Below are 16955 nucleotides of genomic sequence, written 5' to 3'. Positions count from 1 at the left end.
AGAGGAAAGGATAAAGAAGATATGAGATATATATATATATAATGGAATATTACTCAGCCATAAAAAGGAATGAAGTTGGGTCATTTGTAGAGATGTGGATGGACCTAGAGAGTGAAGTAAGTCAGAAAGAGAAAAACAAATATCATATATTAACACATATATGTGGAATCTGGAGAAATGGTATAGGTGACCTTTTTTGCAAAGCAGAAATGGAGACACAGGTGTAGATAACAGATATATGGATACCAAGGGATAATAGGGTTGGGAGGAAGTGGGAGATTTGGATTAACACATATACACTACTGATATTGTGTATAAAGATAATTATATAACATAAAGATAATATACTGTATAGCTCAGGAAACTCTGCTTAATGCACTGTGGTGACCTGAATGGGAAGGAAATCCAAAAATGAGGGGATACATGTATGGGTATGGCTGCTTCATTTTTCTGTACAGTAGAAACCGACAACATTGTAAAGAATCTATACTCCAATAAAAATTAATGACAAAAAAAGAGAGAGATTGATCTTGAAATAGTGAAAAATGCCAGGTCCAGTTTTCTATTCACAACTCCACGACACTGGTCAGGAGGAATATAATGCGTTTATTCTTTCATTCAACAGTTATTTACTGAGCTCCTGTTATATGTCAGCTCCCATATTGAACTGGGGGATACAACAGTAAATAGACAAAAATGCCTGCCCTGTCCTCATGAAGCTGGTATCTTGGTAGGAGCGGCAGGCAGTAAATCAAACAAGCAGGTAAACTACAAACATGTTTGAAAAGGATAAATTCAATAAAGAAAAATAAAGCAGGCCGAAAGAACAGGTAGTGTGCCAGTGAGGGTGTTGCAGTTTCATCAGTAAAGAGAAGAGAGGTGAGGTCAAGCCTCACTGAGACTGTAACATCTGTGCAGTTTAAGGAAGTGAGGAGTGAGATGTGGGGATAAGCGGGGGAGAGGACCTCAGATGCGATGCTGCAAATGCAAACACCCTGGAGTGGGATCATGCCTGCTCTGAGGATTAAGGTCAGTGGGGCTGGAGGGGCGTGAACCAAGGAAGGCAGAGCAGATGAGGTGAAACGTGTGACTCAGTGTGTAGGAGCAGACTGTCTGGGGCCTTTGAAGGGATTTTCGTTTTGTCCTGAGGGAGATGGGCGGACACTGGCAGGATGGGAGCGAAGGAGTGACATGACCTACCTTTTATCCTAATGGGACTGTTCTATCATGGCTTTGAGGATATAGAGTATAGAGAAACTAGTTAGGAGACTAGCACAAAGGTTCAAGTGCAATATGATTCGGGCTTGGGCCAGGGTAATAGAGATGAGTAAGAGAAAGACAGATCTCAAATGTGCTTTTGGAGTTTCTGGCCTGCGTGACTGAAAAGATGGACTTACCGTGAAGTGATTTGGAAAATATTGCAGGTGGAGCAAGTCTGTGGAGGAAGAATCAGGAGTTTCTTTTGAACATGCTAATTATGAGATGCCTCCTAGATATCCAAGTGGAGGTGTTGACTAGGTGACTGGATGAACTGGAGATGGATGGCAGTTAACAGAGTAAGGATGGTAATTAAAGTCATATGGCTGGATGAAATCACCAGGGAGAGATAGATGAGGTCCAGAAACTAAGCCCCAGGGTTGGCTTCTGCACTGTTTTTCAAATGTCTTAAATTCTATGTAGTTTATCCAACTTGTAGTTTTCTAGAACACTGACTGAAAGAGTTAGTTAAGAAAATAGTTAACCCTTAACTATTCACTGATAATAATCTGATAGGAAGGAAACAGTTTTTCAAAGTGACCTGGAAGACTGTGGACATCCATAAAGTAAATCCAGAAAGTTCGGTTACTACCCATTCATCTTGTGTTTAAATCAGTTAAGTAAGAACTCAGGCCCTTTTTTAAAAAAACTGGTGCAGAAGATTGTGGATGACAAAAGGGGCTGTAAACTCTGGCTCATCTGTTCCTTTGTTCAAAAGCCTGCTAGCCCCTCTCAGAAGCCAAGCAGCACCTGGGGCCCAAGTACTGGAGACACAGGCAGAGAGAAGCCCAAAAGTCAGGGGATGGAATGACATTTCTCACCGACCTGACTCTGACTCTGAGGACACCGAAGTCAACCACAGCATTCAGAGGTGGACTGTTTAGATTCGAGTAGACTTTCATTCTTACAACAACTCTCCCACTTGGTGGTCTCAGTTACTAAGTTGTTTCCGACTCTGTGACCCCATGGACTATAGCCCATAAGGCTCCTCTGTCCATGGGATTTTCCAGGCAAGAGTATTACAAGCTGTTTGACTAGTAGGAAAATTGCTTAAGTTCATTAAATCTCTGTGTCGTCCTCTATAAAATGAAAAGAGTAGAATCTATTTCATGTAAAGTTGAATGGGATAATTTTGTAAAGCATCCAGCACAGTAATTGCTGATTTTGTGTCTAAAGTTTCTGTCAGTAATCTCAATTCCATGAGCAGTCCAAGCTGTTAAAATACTATTCCTTTGGCGCCTCATTGGATGAACTGAAAGTCTGCTAGATCAGACTATAATTTGTAACCTACAAAATGCTCTGGTCCAAGGCTTTGTTCTTTGGTAGGGTTTGGACATAGAACAACTGACTGTTTCCAAATGGGGAAAGGAATACAACGAGGCTGTATATTGTCACTCTGCTTATTTAACTTCTATGCAGAGTACCTCATGTGAAATGCTGGGCTGGATGAATTACAAGCTGGCATTAAGATTGCCAGGAGAAATATCAATAACCTCAGATATGCAGATGATACCACTCTAATGGTAGAAAGTGAAGAGGAACTAAAGACCTTTAGATGAGAGTAAAGGAGGAGAGTGAAAAAGTCAGCTTAAAACTCAATATTAAGAAAAACTAAGATCATGGCATCTGGTCCCATCACTTCATGGCAGATAGAAGGGTGAAAAGAGGGAGCAGTGACAGATTTTATATTCTTGGGCTTCAAAATCACTGCAGACGGTGACTGCAGCCATGAAATTAAAAGACGCTTGCTCCTTGGAAGGAAAGCTATGACAAATGTAGACAATGTATTAAAAAACAGAAACATCAGTTTTCTGAAAAAGGTCCATAGAGTCAAAGCTATGGTTTTCCCAGTAGTCATTTACAGATGTGAGAGTTGGACCATAAAGAAAGCTGAGTGCTGAAGAAACTGATGCTTTCAAACTGCGGTGCTGGAGAAGACTCCCTTCGACTACAAGGAGATCAAACCAGTCAATCCTCAAGGAAATCAGTCCTTAATAATCACTGGGAGGACTGATGCTGAAGCTGAAGCTCCAATACTTTGACTACTTGATGGGAAGAGCCAACTTATTGGAAAAGACCCTGATGCTGGGAAAGATTGAAGGCAAAAGGAAGAGCAGCAGCAGAGGATGAGATTCTTAGATAGCACCACTGACTCAATGGACATGAATTTGAGCAAAGGCTGGGAGATAGTGGAGGAGAGGAGCCTGGCATGCTGTAGTCCATAGGGTCACAAAGAGTGGGACACCACGTATGGACTGAACAGCAGCAGCTAGAGCTGGGACAGCTGTTGAGTTGCATTTAACTCTGGTACCACTAGGGGGCACCTCAAAAATTAATCTGGCTGCTACTGTAATAACTAGTGACTAAAAACAGTTAATGTTTCCCTTGTGGCTCAGCTTGTGAAGAATCCGCCTGCAATGCTAGAGTCCTAAGTTCGATCCCTGGGTTGGGAAGATCCCCTGGAGAAGAGAAAGGCTACCCACTCCAGTATTCTGGCCTGGAGAATTTCATGGACTGTATAGTCCTTGGGGTCACAAAGAGTTGGACACAACTGAGCGGCTTTCAAAAACAGTTAATGCATTTGCAAATATGACTTTTACTTTGGGAGCAGCCTACTTAGTGCACAGCATCTTTGGTCTCAAACGTGTATGCATTGGTGGTGGCAGAATTCCACAATGGGGTGTGAATTCCTGAGGCCCTAGGTCATACACTTAAGTAAGGTTCCATTTGTAAAGGACATCTCTGAATTCTGAGGCTTTTTGCCCCAGCTGTGGTCATATGCAGCCTTGCAGCTAGACCAAACTATAAAATCAGGCAACTTACAACAATGTACTAACTTAGTTCCATAAGCAATTGCAGAGGGAGCTGGCATTTTAAAAAAATCTCGATTCTGGCAGCTATCTTTTGGAATTAATTTACTCACCTTTTGTGCCAACAGTTTTTCATGCTACGTAAACAGCTAACACACAATTGACCTAGCATTCCAACCCAAGGAGTGTGGCTCCAGAGCCCGCATTCCTGCCCACTACATCACTTTGCCTTTCCTGACAGGTAGAATCAAATGAATGCTAAATGCTAGAGGTTGGTGATGAAGAACAGGAGTGACCATTGTCAAACAATTTATAACCTGGATTAAATATGGTAATCATGTGAATAATACATACTCTTGTTAAAAATATGTGAGTCATTCAGACTGTTTATATGGATACCAAGTCATGTCTGCGAATATGGACTATATATATATATATATATATATATATGTATATGTATATGTATATACATGACTTTACCAGGTGGCTCAGTGGTAAAGAATCCACCTGCCAATGCAGGAGATGCAGGTTCTATCTTTGGGTTGTGACGATCCCCTGGAGAAGGAAATGGCAACCCTCTCTAGTAGTCTTGCCTGGGAAATCCCATGGACAGAGGCGCCTGGTGGGCTACAGTCCATGGGGTTGCAGAAGAGTTGAACATGACTTAGCAACTCAGCGCACGTGCATGATACGTATAGACATATATGCTTAAGTATATACATTTCTTATTTGAATGTCAGTGTATTCAATATAATGTTATCTGCATGTTGCTATGTGCCAAGCACATATGAAGACAACATCTTGGTCAAATATTGCAAGCAGGTGCAATATCAAGCTTTTTGTCTACCATCTCAGAGAAGGCTTCCTGGAGAAAGTTAAGGTCTTAGTTGATTTAGGGAAAACGGAACGACTCTGTTATTAACATTTGACCCCAGAAAAAGTGTTTAGCTTAGTGCTTGGTACAAAATATACTGAAAGAGTAAGTGAGTGAACAAATGAATGGTGACTTCATGAGTAGGAACAACAGAAATTAGAAACAGAGGAAATAAGAAAAGGGGGATGGGTGAGTGGCTGGGGGGACTAGAATGGAGCAAGGAATTTCTTCAGCAGCACTTGATTAGCAGAGAGCATTCTTGCCTGGAGAATCCCAGGGACGGGGGAGCCTGGTGGGCTGCCGTCAATGGGGTCACACAGAGTCGGACACGACTGAAGCGACTTAGCAGCAGCAGCAGCAGGGAGCCGGCTGGCAAAGGACTTGTTGACTCCACAGTCAGGTCCTTTTTTCCTGGTTTTCAGTCCCCATCCAAGAAATAGAGTTGTTTTGGTTTTCGTTTCTTTTTTTTTCTTTTGCGTTTTTTTCTCTCAGAGTTACCATCCGCATGAGTGAAAGACTGCTCTTACATGATTCTTATTTTCTAATGGAAATGTGTTCATCTTTATAAGCAAGGTAATCTGCTGTCACTGAAAATTACTGTACTTTTTGCATATTCAGTTCTAAATAAGTATCTTCACTTATAGATTAATGCTGCAATTAATACCACATTCTAGCCATATTATTTACCGTATTAGTTGCTTCTCAAATATCTTTTTTGCTTTTTCTTTCCTTAGGGTTTTCCATCGGGGTTCTGGTTCTTATATCACGCTAATGCCTTCCCTGTGCTGCATGCTTGGTGCATTGAGCATCCTGCCAACTTTCCAGGGAATGGAGCCATGGGCCTACCTCCTAAATGATACTGACAGCTAAACTAATTTTTCATATCTTAGAAAATCAAGGTTGTAGTTTATTTTAGACCCATCAGCAAAGTTTAATTGTGGTGGTAAAATCATACTGAGAGTTCAGTTAAAAACGTGTGTCGAGGAAAACTTTTAAAGAATTCCTCCGTATAGCATGTAATGAAAGTGGTATGGTTTGGGATAACAAATAGATCTGAGGACCATATGCAGAAACTCAATTCACTTAATTCTCTATAATGAAGAATAATAACTATATTGTTTGTGCCCAAAGACCTGATAGGAGTTGAAGCAAGGAAAACTTTCTTGAGTTTTATGTTAGAATCTTAGCTAAAACTTTCTTTATGCTTCTTGCCCTTCTTCAAAGTTCAGTTGCTGCTTTTGAAAGAGGAATCTGTGTCACTTACTCTTTGTAAGCTGTTTTCCTTCTCCTTTGAAGGCTGCCTAGTTTTCCCTCTCTCCTTTGCCTAAGTGAAAATGGCCCCAATATGCATGCAATTTCGAGAACTTCAGATTGCAGACTCTACATAATTCAAATAACAGAGCCATGGAACTGCAGTCTTTCATTTGGATTCTGTGAACCGCTGAGACTTGCAGAGCGTAAATGATGTCAGAATTCTGCCCTAAAGGTGTCGTGTCAAGGCCAAAATTCTGCCCTGAGAGATAGGACCCATCGAGCAATGGAAGCCATGCCCTCGTAGCCCAGGGCTGAGTGCCACCCTCATTGTTTTAATTACAGAGCTATAGCATGTGGGTAAGAAACTTGGATTTGACAACAGCAGAAGAAAGAGGATATTGTATGCCTTCAATCAGCTTTGTATTAGAAGATCTTTAAAGGGGAAATTATGTGAAAGAAAGGGGGAGGAAGAAAACAAACTAGCAAGATCCCTATTTCAATATAATTTGGAGAAAATGACTGATTTGGGTTGGTCATGTTGCCAGAACAGATGACTCAAGGCTTCCAAACAAGAAATGGAAATCAAGAGGATGCCTGAAGCCTGAAAGAAGAACAAATTGTGAAGATATGATTGACTGTAAGGCTTCAAAATCAACTGTACCAAAGATGAGCTTGGATCATTGCCCAGAACAGAACTGAATGGTGATGTTCAGTTAGGTCCTGACTGTTGAAACGAAGTAAAATGTAGTAATTGTGCTCTGTTAGGTACACAGACACGTTAATGCTTTCCAATTTCCCTAACTGGGGATCTGGTGTCACTTTCCCTGTCTCTCCTATTTCATGCTTCACCGATGAGTATTATTGCTGCTCTGGACTTTCACTGAATGCCAGGTTTTTGGCAAAGAAGTGGGATCCAGGTGAAAACGCCCGTCTCTTGCTGCATGTGAGTATGCTGCAGGTGGCTTTGAAAATGGCTTTTCAACTTTGAAGTCATTTCTTTAATTGGCCTTTTCAGGCTTGGAAGAGGTGCACTGCTATCCTGGCTGCTGGGCCCAGGTTATGAATCTCAGCAGTTTGGGCCCCCAAAATCCTTCATCTCCAACAACCAGGGAAAGCCTGGTTTCCACAGGCAGCAGATTTGTACAGTGATCTTTTCCTCTCTTAGGAAGGGAAGATAATTTATTCACCATTTCCTTACACTCATTTCTCAGTAATCTACCAGTTGTTTTATGATAACCTTTCTGATGGACAACGTGGTATGACTCCCTCTAAAGGTCACTGGTGAAGCAGCTATGCTGTTTCCCTTTCTCCTTGGGAACTGCAAAGAAGAAAAGATTCCATGTTGTGGCTTCTAAGGCCCAAATCCTGCTTACCAGGCTGGCAACTTCACAAATTTCCCAGCCTGCCTATAGGAGTAGTCCAGCCCTACAGTACAAATTGCTTTCAAACAAACATTTTCTACATACTAAATTAGAAAAATAACAGCAAAACCAACAAAGAGGTGACTCAGAGAGAAAAAGGAGGGGCAGAAGGGACATGTCATTTTTCCACTCCTTTCTGGCTTCTTTATCTGGGTTGAATTTTGAGAATGTTAAGCCCTCTCCTGTCTACCCACTATTAACCACAAAGTCTTCTGATTTCAGTAGCTGACTTAAAGCAGGTAACTTTTTTCAGCCATCCAAATGGACTAAAGATGTTGTCAGGTGCAAGATGTTTCATTAAGGATCTATCTGGTCTCCTTGGGGGGCAGGGATTCTAAAGTTTGGGCCCCAAAGAAGGTAACCTAAGATTGGTCCCTACTAATGAGAGACAGCAGGAAGGCTTCCTCCAGGGTTTGTAAATGAACCACCAACTGGAACTCAAAGAAAATTCTGGATTTCCTTGATTTGTACAATCAACATCTTTTTATTGGCTTGTCTACGACCTTGGAGCCACCCAATATGTTAAATAACTTCACACTTTAAAAAAGTGGTGGGGGAAATGAGGGATAAAATTATTTTGTGGGGCTTGGCATAAATCTGTATTTCAAATAAACTGTGTGTGAGCTGTGTCTTTGAGAAGAACACGTGCAGTGCAGTTTTGATCTTCACTTTATAGATGTACATAAGTAATACAAGGCCTGTTTTGATCACACAATTAAAAACAAATGTGATCCAATGTTGTAATACTCTGTCTCCTTGTATTCGTGAATAACAACTCTCAATCAGGATGTGAACCCTCATGATCTAATGGTTTCGAAGGACTGGAACCCCATCCTCATTTTTGCCTGTGAACTTCCCCACATTCTGTCTTTGGGGTGGGGGCTCTCTCATATGTAATCATTCTTATGGGATAGAGTTTTAGTGTATGATATGGTTCCTGAAAGAAAGAATCTAAAAACACTTTAAAATTGTTTTTCACAGTCTCCTTCTAAGTGCTTTGCTTAACATTTAACAACTATCTTCATTATATTATGATTTAAGAATTTGGGACTTTTTCAAAAATAGGAATGTTAAAGCTATTTGTATCAGAATGCTTTTAGCTGTAAGTTAACAGAAGATGTAACTGAAAGCGCTCAAATAGTAAAGGTTTATTTTTAATTTCATGTAACCAGACATCTGGAGGTAGGATGCCAGGATTGGTTCATTGAGCAGTCCGATGATGTCATCAAGATCAAGGTCTTTTCTTTTTGCTGGACATCCTCAGTTTGTGGGCGGTGATATTTCACTTGACCACAGTACACAGGGATATCATGCAGTGTGGACAACATCTAGTGAAAAAGAGGGTCTTTTCTTCCCATGTACTCTTTTCCTTAGGCCAGAAATTCAAGACTTCCAGCATGCATCCCTCCCTCTTTGCTGGTCCAAGAGGCTAGGTTTGGGTTGTATATCCATGTTTAACCTCCTTGCTAGGAAGGGAATGGGACCACCATGACTGGCTTGAAGAACTCAGCTTCACCCCCTGGACTGGCAAAGGGCTCTCTTCCCAAAGTGCGGGGAATGGTGAATACCTGCACCTCCAGGAACAAAGACGGTTGAGGAGGGTATCTGTTAAATCAACAGCTAAAAGTGCTCCCCACTGACTTTTTGGACAACACTATTTTTATTTTAATATTTAGTATGAATATTTCATTGTTTTATCATATTGCTAAACTTTGCATTGTCTTTTCCCACACAGAATTATCCTGATATTTGTCTTAAGGGCAAAACTGTATCCTATGGGGAAAAAATTTATCCTAGAGCCTAAGTTTCTTTCTCATCTGATTCACCTAGAAAATATTTTATAAACAACCCAAAAGTTTTTCCAGAAAATAATCTTGTTCATCTCAGCCCAGATCTATCAGTTATGCAGGAAGTGTTCCATTTGACTTTAAAAGAGAATGGCAGTGGAATAGAAATCTGATTTTTAACTGCTTCTCCTAAAATAAGAAATGACAAGACATTTTTGCAATAGAAATAACTTGACTTTTCAAATGTGCTTGTGAAAATAGTTTTAAGAAAAACTGCAGTACCTCTACATCTCAGTGGACAAGCACCAAGGACTGTGGACATGGACAAGAGGCTGGGAGGACAGGGTTCATCTGCAACATGAAGAAAATAATCATTCCTGCTTCAAAGGAAGGATTATTGTGACAGTTGAATGACATTAAAATATGTCCACACGCCTTCATATATTTATTCTTAACAGAGTGGTAAGTCCACATTAAGCATTCACCAAATTTGACTATTTTTACTTATAACAGTATTAATAAAAGTTGATACACATCCAAGCTAACATTTTCCTACACAGGGTAGTTAACATCAAACTCATAATTTTTAGAAGTGACAACCTTGAGAAACAAAATATGAGGTCTTCCGTACAGTTCATACTGCAGTTTTATAGGAGGTCTTGAACTGGGTCTTGTGTCTCTTCTGAAGAGTTCCCCAGTTGGCTTAATATGGGTCAAAACTTAAAACCACAGTAGTGGCTTTACTGTCTTCTCAGCAGACATTAGAATCTCACTTTCCATTCATTCAGGGAGTAGACGAAATGTGTCAATCTGGTTCTTGAGAAGTAAGCAGGTTGAAGCACGTTGATAGGAGTGTTGCAAATCTCTTAACTTCCTTGCTTATTGTCCTGAAAAGCTATGTGCCGTGTATTTCAAACCAAGACTACATGAGCACAGAAAAAAAAAAAAAATTGGCAGAATGAACAGTGCATGTGAGTATAAACATCAGTTTTTTAGCCAAAAAGAGTATCTTCCTCATAAGACATTACCAGTCCTTTCTGTTTTTTAGAATCTGTATGTCATAGTTTTACACTAGGAAAACTTCCAGTAATTATCAATCAAGTCAAGAAAATAAGTCATCAGCTTAAGGCCTTGCCCACATTCTCTTGCTCAAACTTAAAAAAAAAAAATTGTTGAAGTATAGTGGTTTTACATTTCTACTGTACACCGTAGTGACTCAGTTACATATATTTGTTTTCTTATTCTTTTCCATTCTGGCTTATCACAGGATATTGAATACAGTGCTACACAGTGAGATGTTGTTTATCCGTCCTTTGTATACAGTTTGCCTCTGCTAATCCCAGGCTCCCGGGGCTTCCGTTCCTTACCCCCTTTCCCCTTTGGCAACCACAAGTCTGTTTTCTTTGTCTATGAGTCTGTTTCCATTTCATAGATATGTTCATTTGTGTCATATTTTCAACTCCACAGGTAAACAGTCTCATATGGTATTTGTCTTTCTCTTTCTGATTTACCTCACTTAGCGTGATCATCTCTGGGTCCATCCATATAGCTGCAAATGGCATTATTTCATCCTTTTTTGTTACTAAATAATATTCCATTGTCTATGTACCACATCTTCCTTATCCATTCATCTGTTGATGGACATTTAGGTTGTCTCCATGCCTTGGCTATTACAAATAGTGCTGCTATGAACATGGGGGTGCATGTATCTTTTCAAATTATAGCTATGTCTGGATATACTGCTGGATCATATGGCAACTCTATCTTTATTTTTTTGAGGAACCTTCATACTGTTTTCCATAATGGCTGCACCAATTTACATCCCCACCAATTCCCTTTCCTCCACATCCTTTCCAACATTTGTTATTTGTAGACTTGTTAATGATGGCCATTCTGACTGGTGTGAGGTGGTAGCTCATGGTAGTTTTGATTTGCATTCTTGCTCACATTTTGGGTGTGACTCTTTGAATTGGCCCAAGTGCCGCTATTACCTGACCAAAGGCTCTTCTCAGGAGAGGCCACAGTACGGAGGAACAGCAACAGTCACTTTGACTGTAGAGGCCGATTTCTGGATCCAGGACTTTGGTTTGTAAGTAAATAAAGGAATTTATTATGGATATTACTGGGTATCTCAAAGAATCAAATGCAAAGGGAAATGTCAGTATTCAAGAAGGGTCAAGATGTAACGAGGCTTAAAGAAATCCTGGCCACAGAATCACACTTAGAGTACCAGAACTTCTGCATCTTGCTCCTCTGTCTTCCTGAATGACGGCGTCCTTCTTCCTTATCACTGCAGACTGACTTTCCCTGAATGACGGAAAACATGACTACTGTTAATAGTCTAGCCTTATATCTTAGAACTTCAACCACACAGAGCAAGGCTGACCTTTTCAGTTCCAATTCCAAAATTCTGGAGAAAAACTCTATTTGGATCAGATTAACAGGAACAAAGAAATGGAGTACCATTTGGATCCATTCAGCAAGTTGCCTGATCAACCACTGCCTAACAAGCAGTATCATATTGTACTAATATATGGGTTCTAGTAGTTTAAAAAAATTGGGTGGGACAGTTCTCAACAGAAGAGTTGCCAGCCTGGCTATTCCATAGATACCCACTATTGCATGGATATACTGTAAAAATAATGCAAGGAAGTAGACGATTCTCACTTCTCATTTGTCAGCAAATGCTGCCTATGGTCCTTGAGAATTTCCCATTAAAGCTGCTCATTCACCGTTAGAGAGTTCAGGAGGATGAGCTGCTGGAGCTGGTGAGGAGCAGGGGACAACTGCATACGAAAGAGCAGAGCAGAGTGAGGGCACACAGAAGCATCCCCAACGTGAAGCAGAGAGCTCTGGGCCTCCCAGCTCTTTTCAGAATTAAACCCTTATGGTTGTCCCGACTGCCTCTCTTTCCTTCTGCCTTACACCTCTTTTTAAGATTTTCTTTCATCATTTTTAAAATGAAGACCTTCTGTGTTGCTTATAGGACTTCTGTCCTCCTTCAGCAAAGTAGTGCTCCACTTTAGGCAAAAGTTTAAAGGAATGCAGAGTGTCTGTTTTCAGAAATGTGCTGTTCTGTGTCTTTTTGTTCTTTTTCTTGGAATAACAAAATCTGAGGATTGGAGTAAACCAACCTTGAGACACATCAAGTCCTTGAAGTGTTGTGTACATCCATATCTGGCATCCATGATGAGTGGTCATCCACACTGCTTGGTCACATTCCAAAGGGAACACACCACTTCTCAGGAGAGTCCAGTCTGTGTTTAGATAGGTCTGACTGTTAGAAGCACTTCCTTGTACCAAGCTTCTACTGAGCCCAAAATATGTCTTTCTCTGTTGCTTCCACCTGTTGGTCCTAGTTCTACCACCTGGAAACCAACAGAAAAGTCTAACCTGTTTCCTATATCCTCACTTTTCAAAAGATTCATCAGATGTTTGTCCCTAAGATCTTTCTTCTCCAGCTGAGCTACTGTTCGTCCTATATCTATTCTCTGTTGCATGGGATTTCAAGTACCTCTATTAACAGGGACACTCTGTTCCAGAAGCTTTCTTTACTTAAATGTTCTTCTTCATTCCTGCCCACCCCCCATAACCAGGCATAATCTTCCAGGTGCGAAAAAAGCATCACAAAAAGAACAGAACTAATAATGTTTTTTATTATAAATATAGAACTTCTATTCAAGAAAATCACATTTATCTTTTAGGAAGATCAAATCTAGGCAGAGTCATTCTCATGCTGAAAATTATATAATAATTTATAATGAAGTTCAAATTAGAAAGAGTGTTAAAATTTTACAAGTAAATTTCAGGCCTCAGTAGTTGAAATGGAAAGGAAGTGGGGGGATTCATGAATTCCCGTAGTTCTTCAAAGCACGTCTGCTTTGCTTCCTTTATATTAACACAAATGCTAGTGCTATTCATTAAGTCAGAAACAGCAGGCAGAGTAAGCCCGCGTTAAGGGATCATTTGATTCCTTTCTTTCTCTTCATAAAATCTGTAAGCTTAACAAATATTTGTGTCCTGTTTACATACACACGTACAGATGCGCACACACACACACAAGACACACAAGCACTGTAGGGAACACCAGCCCTCAAGGGACTAAAATTAGAAGCTGTAAGACGAGCCTTTGGCTCCCTTCATTGGAAGGCGCTGTGTAAGCCAGTGTGTTGAGGAAGAGTAAGAGGTTGCCATCTTGGATTGAGTGCCCCAGTGGGTTAGTCTGAATAAACTCTTAACTTTTTTGTTCCAGAGCACAGCTAGAAGCAGAACCCAACTTAAGGGTGCTGGAGTGAAGTTTGATGAGTTAATCAGAGTCCAGTCTTCTCTAGGATATTAAGTGGCTGTCCTAAAATAGGGACTGGTTGAGTCCTACCTTTATCTGTATCCACTTACTTGTTCACCAGGGGAATTGATTATCTCAGAAAACGATGCAGAATATTCTTTCCTATTGAAATATTTTCATACTATATGTATATATTTACACTATACCTTCATGGTAATTCAGTTTATGAAGAATCTGCCTGCAGTGCAGGAGACCCTGGTTCAATTCCTGGGTTGGGAAGATCTGCTGGAGAAGGGATAGGCTACTCATTCCAGTATTCTTGGGCTTCCCTTGTGGCTCAGCTGGTAAAGAGTCCATGTGCAGTGTGGGGACCTGGGTTCGATCTCTGGGTTTGGAAGATCCCATCGAGGAAAGGCTACCCACTCCAGTGTTCTGGCCTGGAGAATACTGTGGACTATATAGTCCATGGGGTCACAAAGAGTTAGACACGACTGAGCGACTTTCACTTTCATACCCTCATAGCATATATATGTGTACATGAGTGTGTAAAGATCCCAGGGCAGACAAATTTAAGATTTTGAATCTTAAATTTTAATGAGAAATATGATGATATAGGGTGGGAGGTGGGAGGGGGGCTCAGGATTGGGAACTCATGTACACCTGTGGTGGATTCATGTCAGTGTATGGCAAAACCAATACTGTATTGTAAAGCAAAATAAAGTAAAAATAAAAATTAAAAAAAAATTTAATGAGAAATAAATGGTGACTTTTTATAAAACTTATAGGCATATGGCACTCATTCTTTTTTTTCCTAAAAATGTCTGAATATGTGACCACATGTCAATATTGAAAACAACAGCTGTCCCATGCCCTGTGAGACTGCATGTCAGCAGGAGAGTTTGGTGAGCTCCAATCCATAGGGTCACAGAGTCAGACACAACTGAGCATGCGTGCACCACCTCCAGGAAAGTTTGATACTTCTACTGCCAGGAGCATGTCTCTGTAATTAGCCCTCCCTGACCTTCTTTCATCTCCATCAAGGAAGTTAAAAAAAATTATGACTGATTTGGGACAGGGCTAAGAGCCCTAGTTCCACAGCCATATAGTTTGTTAGTTTCCCCTATGTTAGTAAAGCTAAAACTGAGGGTTTCATCACCTGGTTAGCCTCTGATGTTTTAGTCTAGTGGGCTCAGGTGTAGCCTTAACTTCATTGAACCTGCGTCTCTTGCATCTCCTGCATTGGCAGGAGACCGTGCCACCTGGGAAGCCCTCCTTACTTACATAAATCTTTTCATTTCTCCAATAGGTTGTTTGGTTTTTACAAGGGGATTCTGCCACCCATCTTGGCTGAAACACCAAAAAGAGCAGTAAAGGTAAGCAACATATGCCTTCCCATCAAGTGAAAATGGACTTAGTGCTTCAGCATTAGCACATCCCACAATGAGTTATGTGACATTAATGGGAATTAAATATGAAATGCTGAAATTTTTATATAGAAATCATATTTTTATCATAATTAGACTTGGTCATTCTCTCAAATATTGCTATATTGGTTTGTGGATTTCTTTCTCCAGGTAAAAGCATTCCCTTCTAATGGTGAAGTTACACAGAAAGCACAGTGGTAAATGAAATTCATGTAATCAAACCACAGCAGCCACAAAAGAGCTTGGACTTTTTCTCAAGGCAATTCATAAACTTGCCTTTGGAGCAATAATTAGTAAAGAGAGAGAGGAGAGGAGGGAGGAGAGGTAGAAAAACCTTCCCTAAATCATTCTCATTTTATATACAGAGTGAACTAATACATTATATTTCTTCGTGTGTGGTTCTTATACAACCCATTTATTTGGTGTGCTAACTTCATTTTTCCACCCTGGTCTCATCTGTTAAATTATTCTATACTTGTTTTTACAAAATTACTAGCAATACTTCCACTACATTGATTTCCATTCTTTAATCACAGAACTATGGAGTTTTTTAAAGATTTTTTTCTTTAATGTAGACCATTTTAAATGTACTGGATCTGTTACAATATTGCTTCTGTTTCCTGTTTTGGTGTTTTGGCCACAAGGCATGTGGGATCTTAACTCCCTGACCAGGAATCAAACTCGCAACCCCTGCATTGAAACATGAAGTCTCCACCACTGGACCGCCAGGGAAGTCCCTTCTATGGAGGTTTATGTACTCTTTGCTGGTTCAGTATCTGGATATGAACATGGAGATCTAGCAGGACCTCCAGGGGAAAATGAAAGTGAAAGTCACTCAGTGTGTCCAACTCTTTGTGACCCCATGGACTGTTCCCTTCTCCAGGGGATCTTCCCAACCCAGGGATCGAACCCAGGTCTCCCACAATGCAGGCGGATTTTTTACCAGCTGAGCCACTGGGGAAGCCTCCTGATCTAGCAGGACCTCCAAAGGAAAAGAAATAAATCTGATCATGCTTTTTTCTAGGTTCTTTCAGACAGAAGTCCTGATCACAGTGACTCTGATGGCATTGTCCCCTCCCCCACACCACCGCCATCACCAAATACAGCTTTGTCTTTCCATAATAAAGACAGCGTAAACTTAAAGACTTCCTTTCCAACTGATGACATAAAGCTTTTTTCTCACACATTACTCAATTTGTATGCCCAACATTCCTGAAAGGTAAGAGAAAGCAGCTTATATGCTTATACTCAGTTAATCAAGATGACTGGGTTAAAAATTATGATTTAAGAAAAAACCAACATATATACACAGACATCAAAGTTTTACTCATGTGAAAATGGAGATTTAATAGGATTTCATTCCGGTCTAGAGTGCAGAAAGCAAAGCTTTAAAATGTTTTTCCTCTATAAATTCACCTCTTCATTGCTATAGTTTTTGTGATTTTATATTATTACTTCAATACAAATTTCATTATAAGGATCTGAATCGCAATAGAGAATCTGGAAAAAGTTCACCAAAGTACGCAAGAGGGCTGAATTGAATTATGAAATGGCTTCACTTGATAAAAGATTGCCCAAGTAAACAAACAGAGCATACTTCCTGTTCAAGGAAAGTCACTTTGTCTCCACGGAATAATATATTCATTTGTTCAGAGTTTTACATGTATAAATAAAGTAAACTGTAATTACAGTTTTTCCTGGAATACTTTTCCTTAATACTATATGTTGGAGACAATTTAAGCTTTTAGAGGATTAACGTTTATCAATGTTGAGCAGTCTTTTATGGGAGAAAAAAAAAATTGAGCTTTACAAAACTGAGCTAGTCTCAACTTTAAAAAAACAA

The 16955-nt window shown here is 40.1% G+C and overlaps 1 protein-coding gene across 1 annotated transcript in view; it reads left to right on the top strand.

The window, feature by feature from the left end:
* SLC25A21 (solute carrier family 25 member 21) overlaps nucleotides 1–16955 on the top strand; it is a 216548-nt gene that overhangs the window by 140866 nt on the left and 58727 nt on the right. Inside the window, exon 5 of the mRNA XM_068990978.1 lies at nucleotides 14995–15061. Coding sequence (XP_068847079.1) covers nucleotides 14995–15061 — 67 coding nt within the window. The remainder of the gene's footprint in view (nucleotides 1–14994; nucleotides 15062–16955) is intronic.

The sequence above is a fragment of the Capricornis sumatraensis genome, chromosome 19 (assembly GCF_032405125.1).
Source record: "Capricornis sumatraensis isolate serow.1 chromosome 19, serow.2, whole genome shotgun sequence".
Lineage (NCBI taxonomy): Eukaryota > Metazoa > Chordata > Mammalia > Artiodactyla > Bovidae > Capricornis > Capricornis sumatraensis.
The sequence above is the reverse complement of the archived record's forward strand: the minus strand, read 5'-3'. Positions and strand labels throughout refer to the sequence as shown.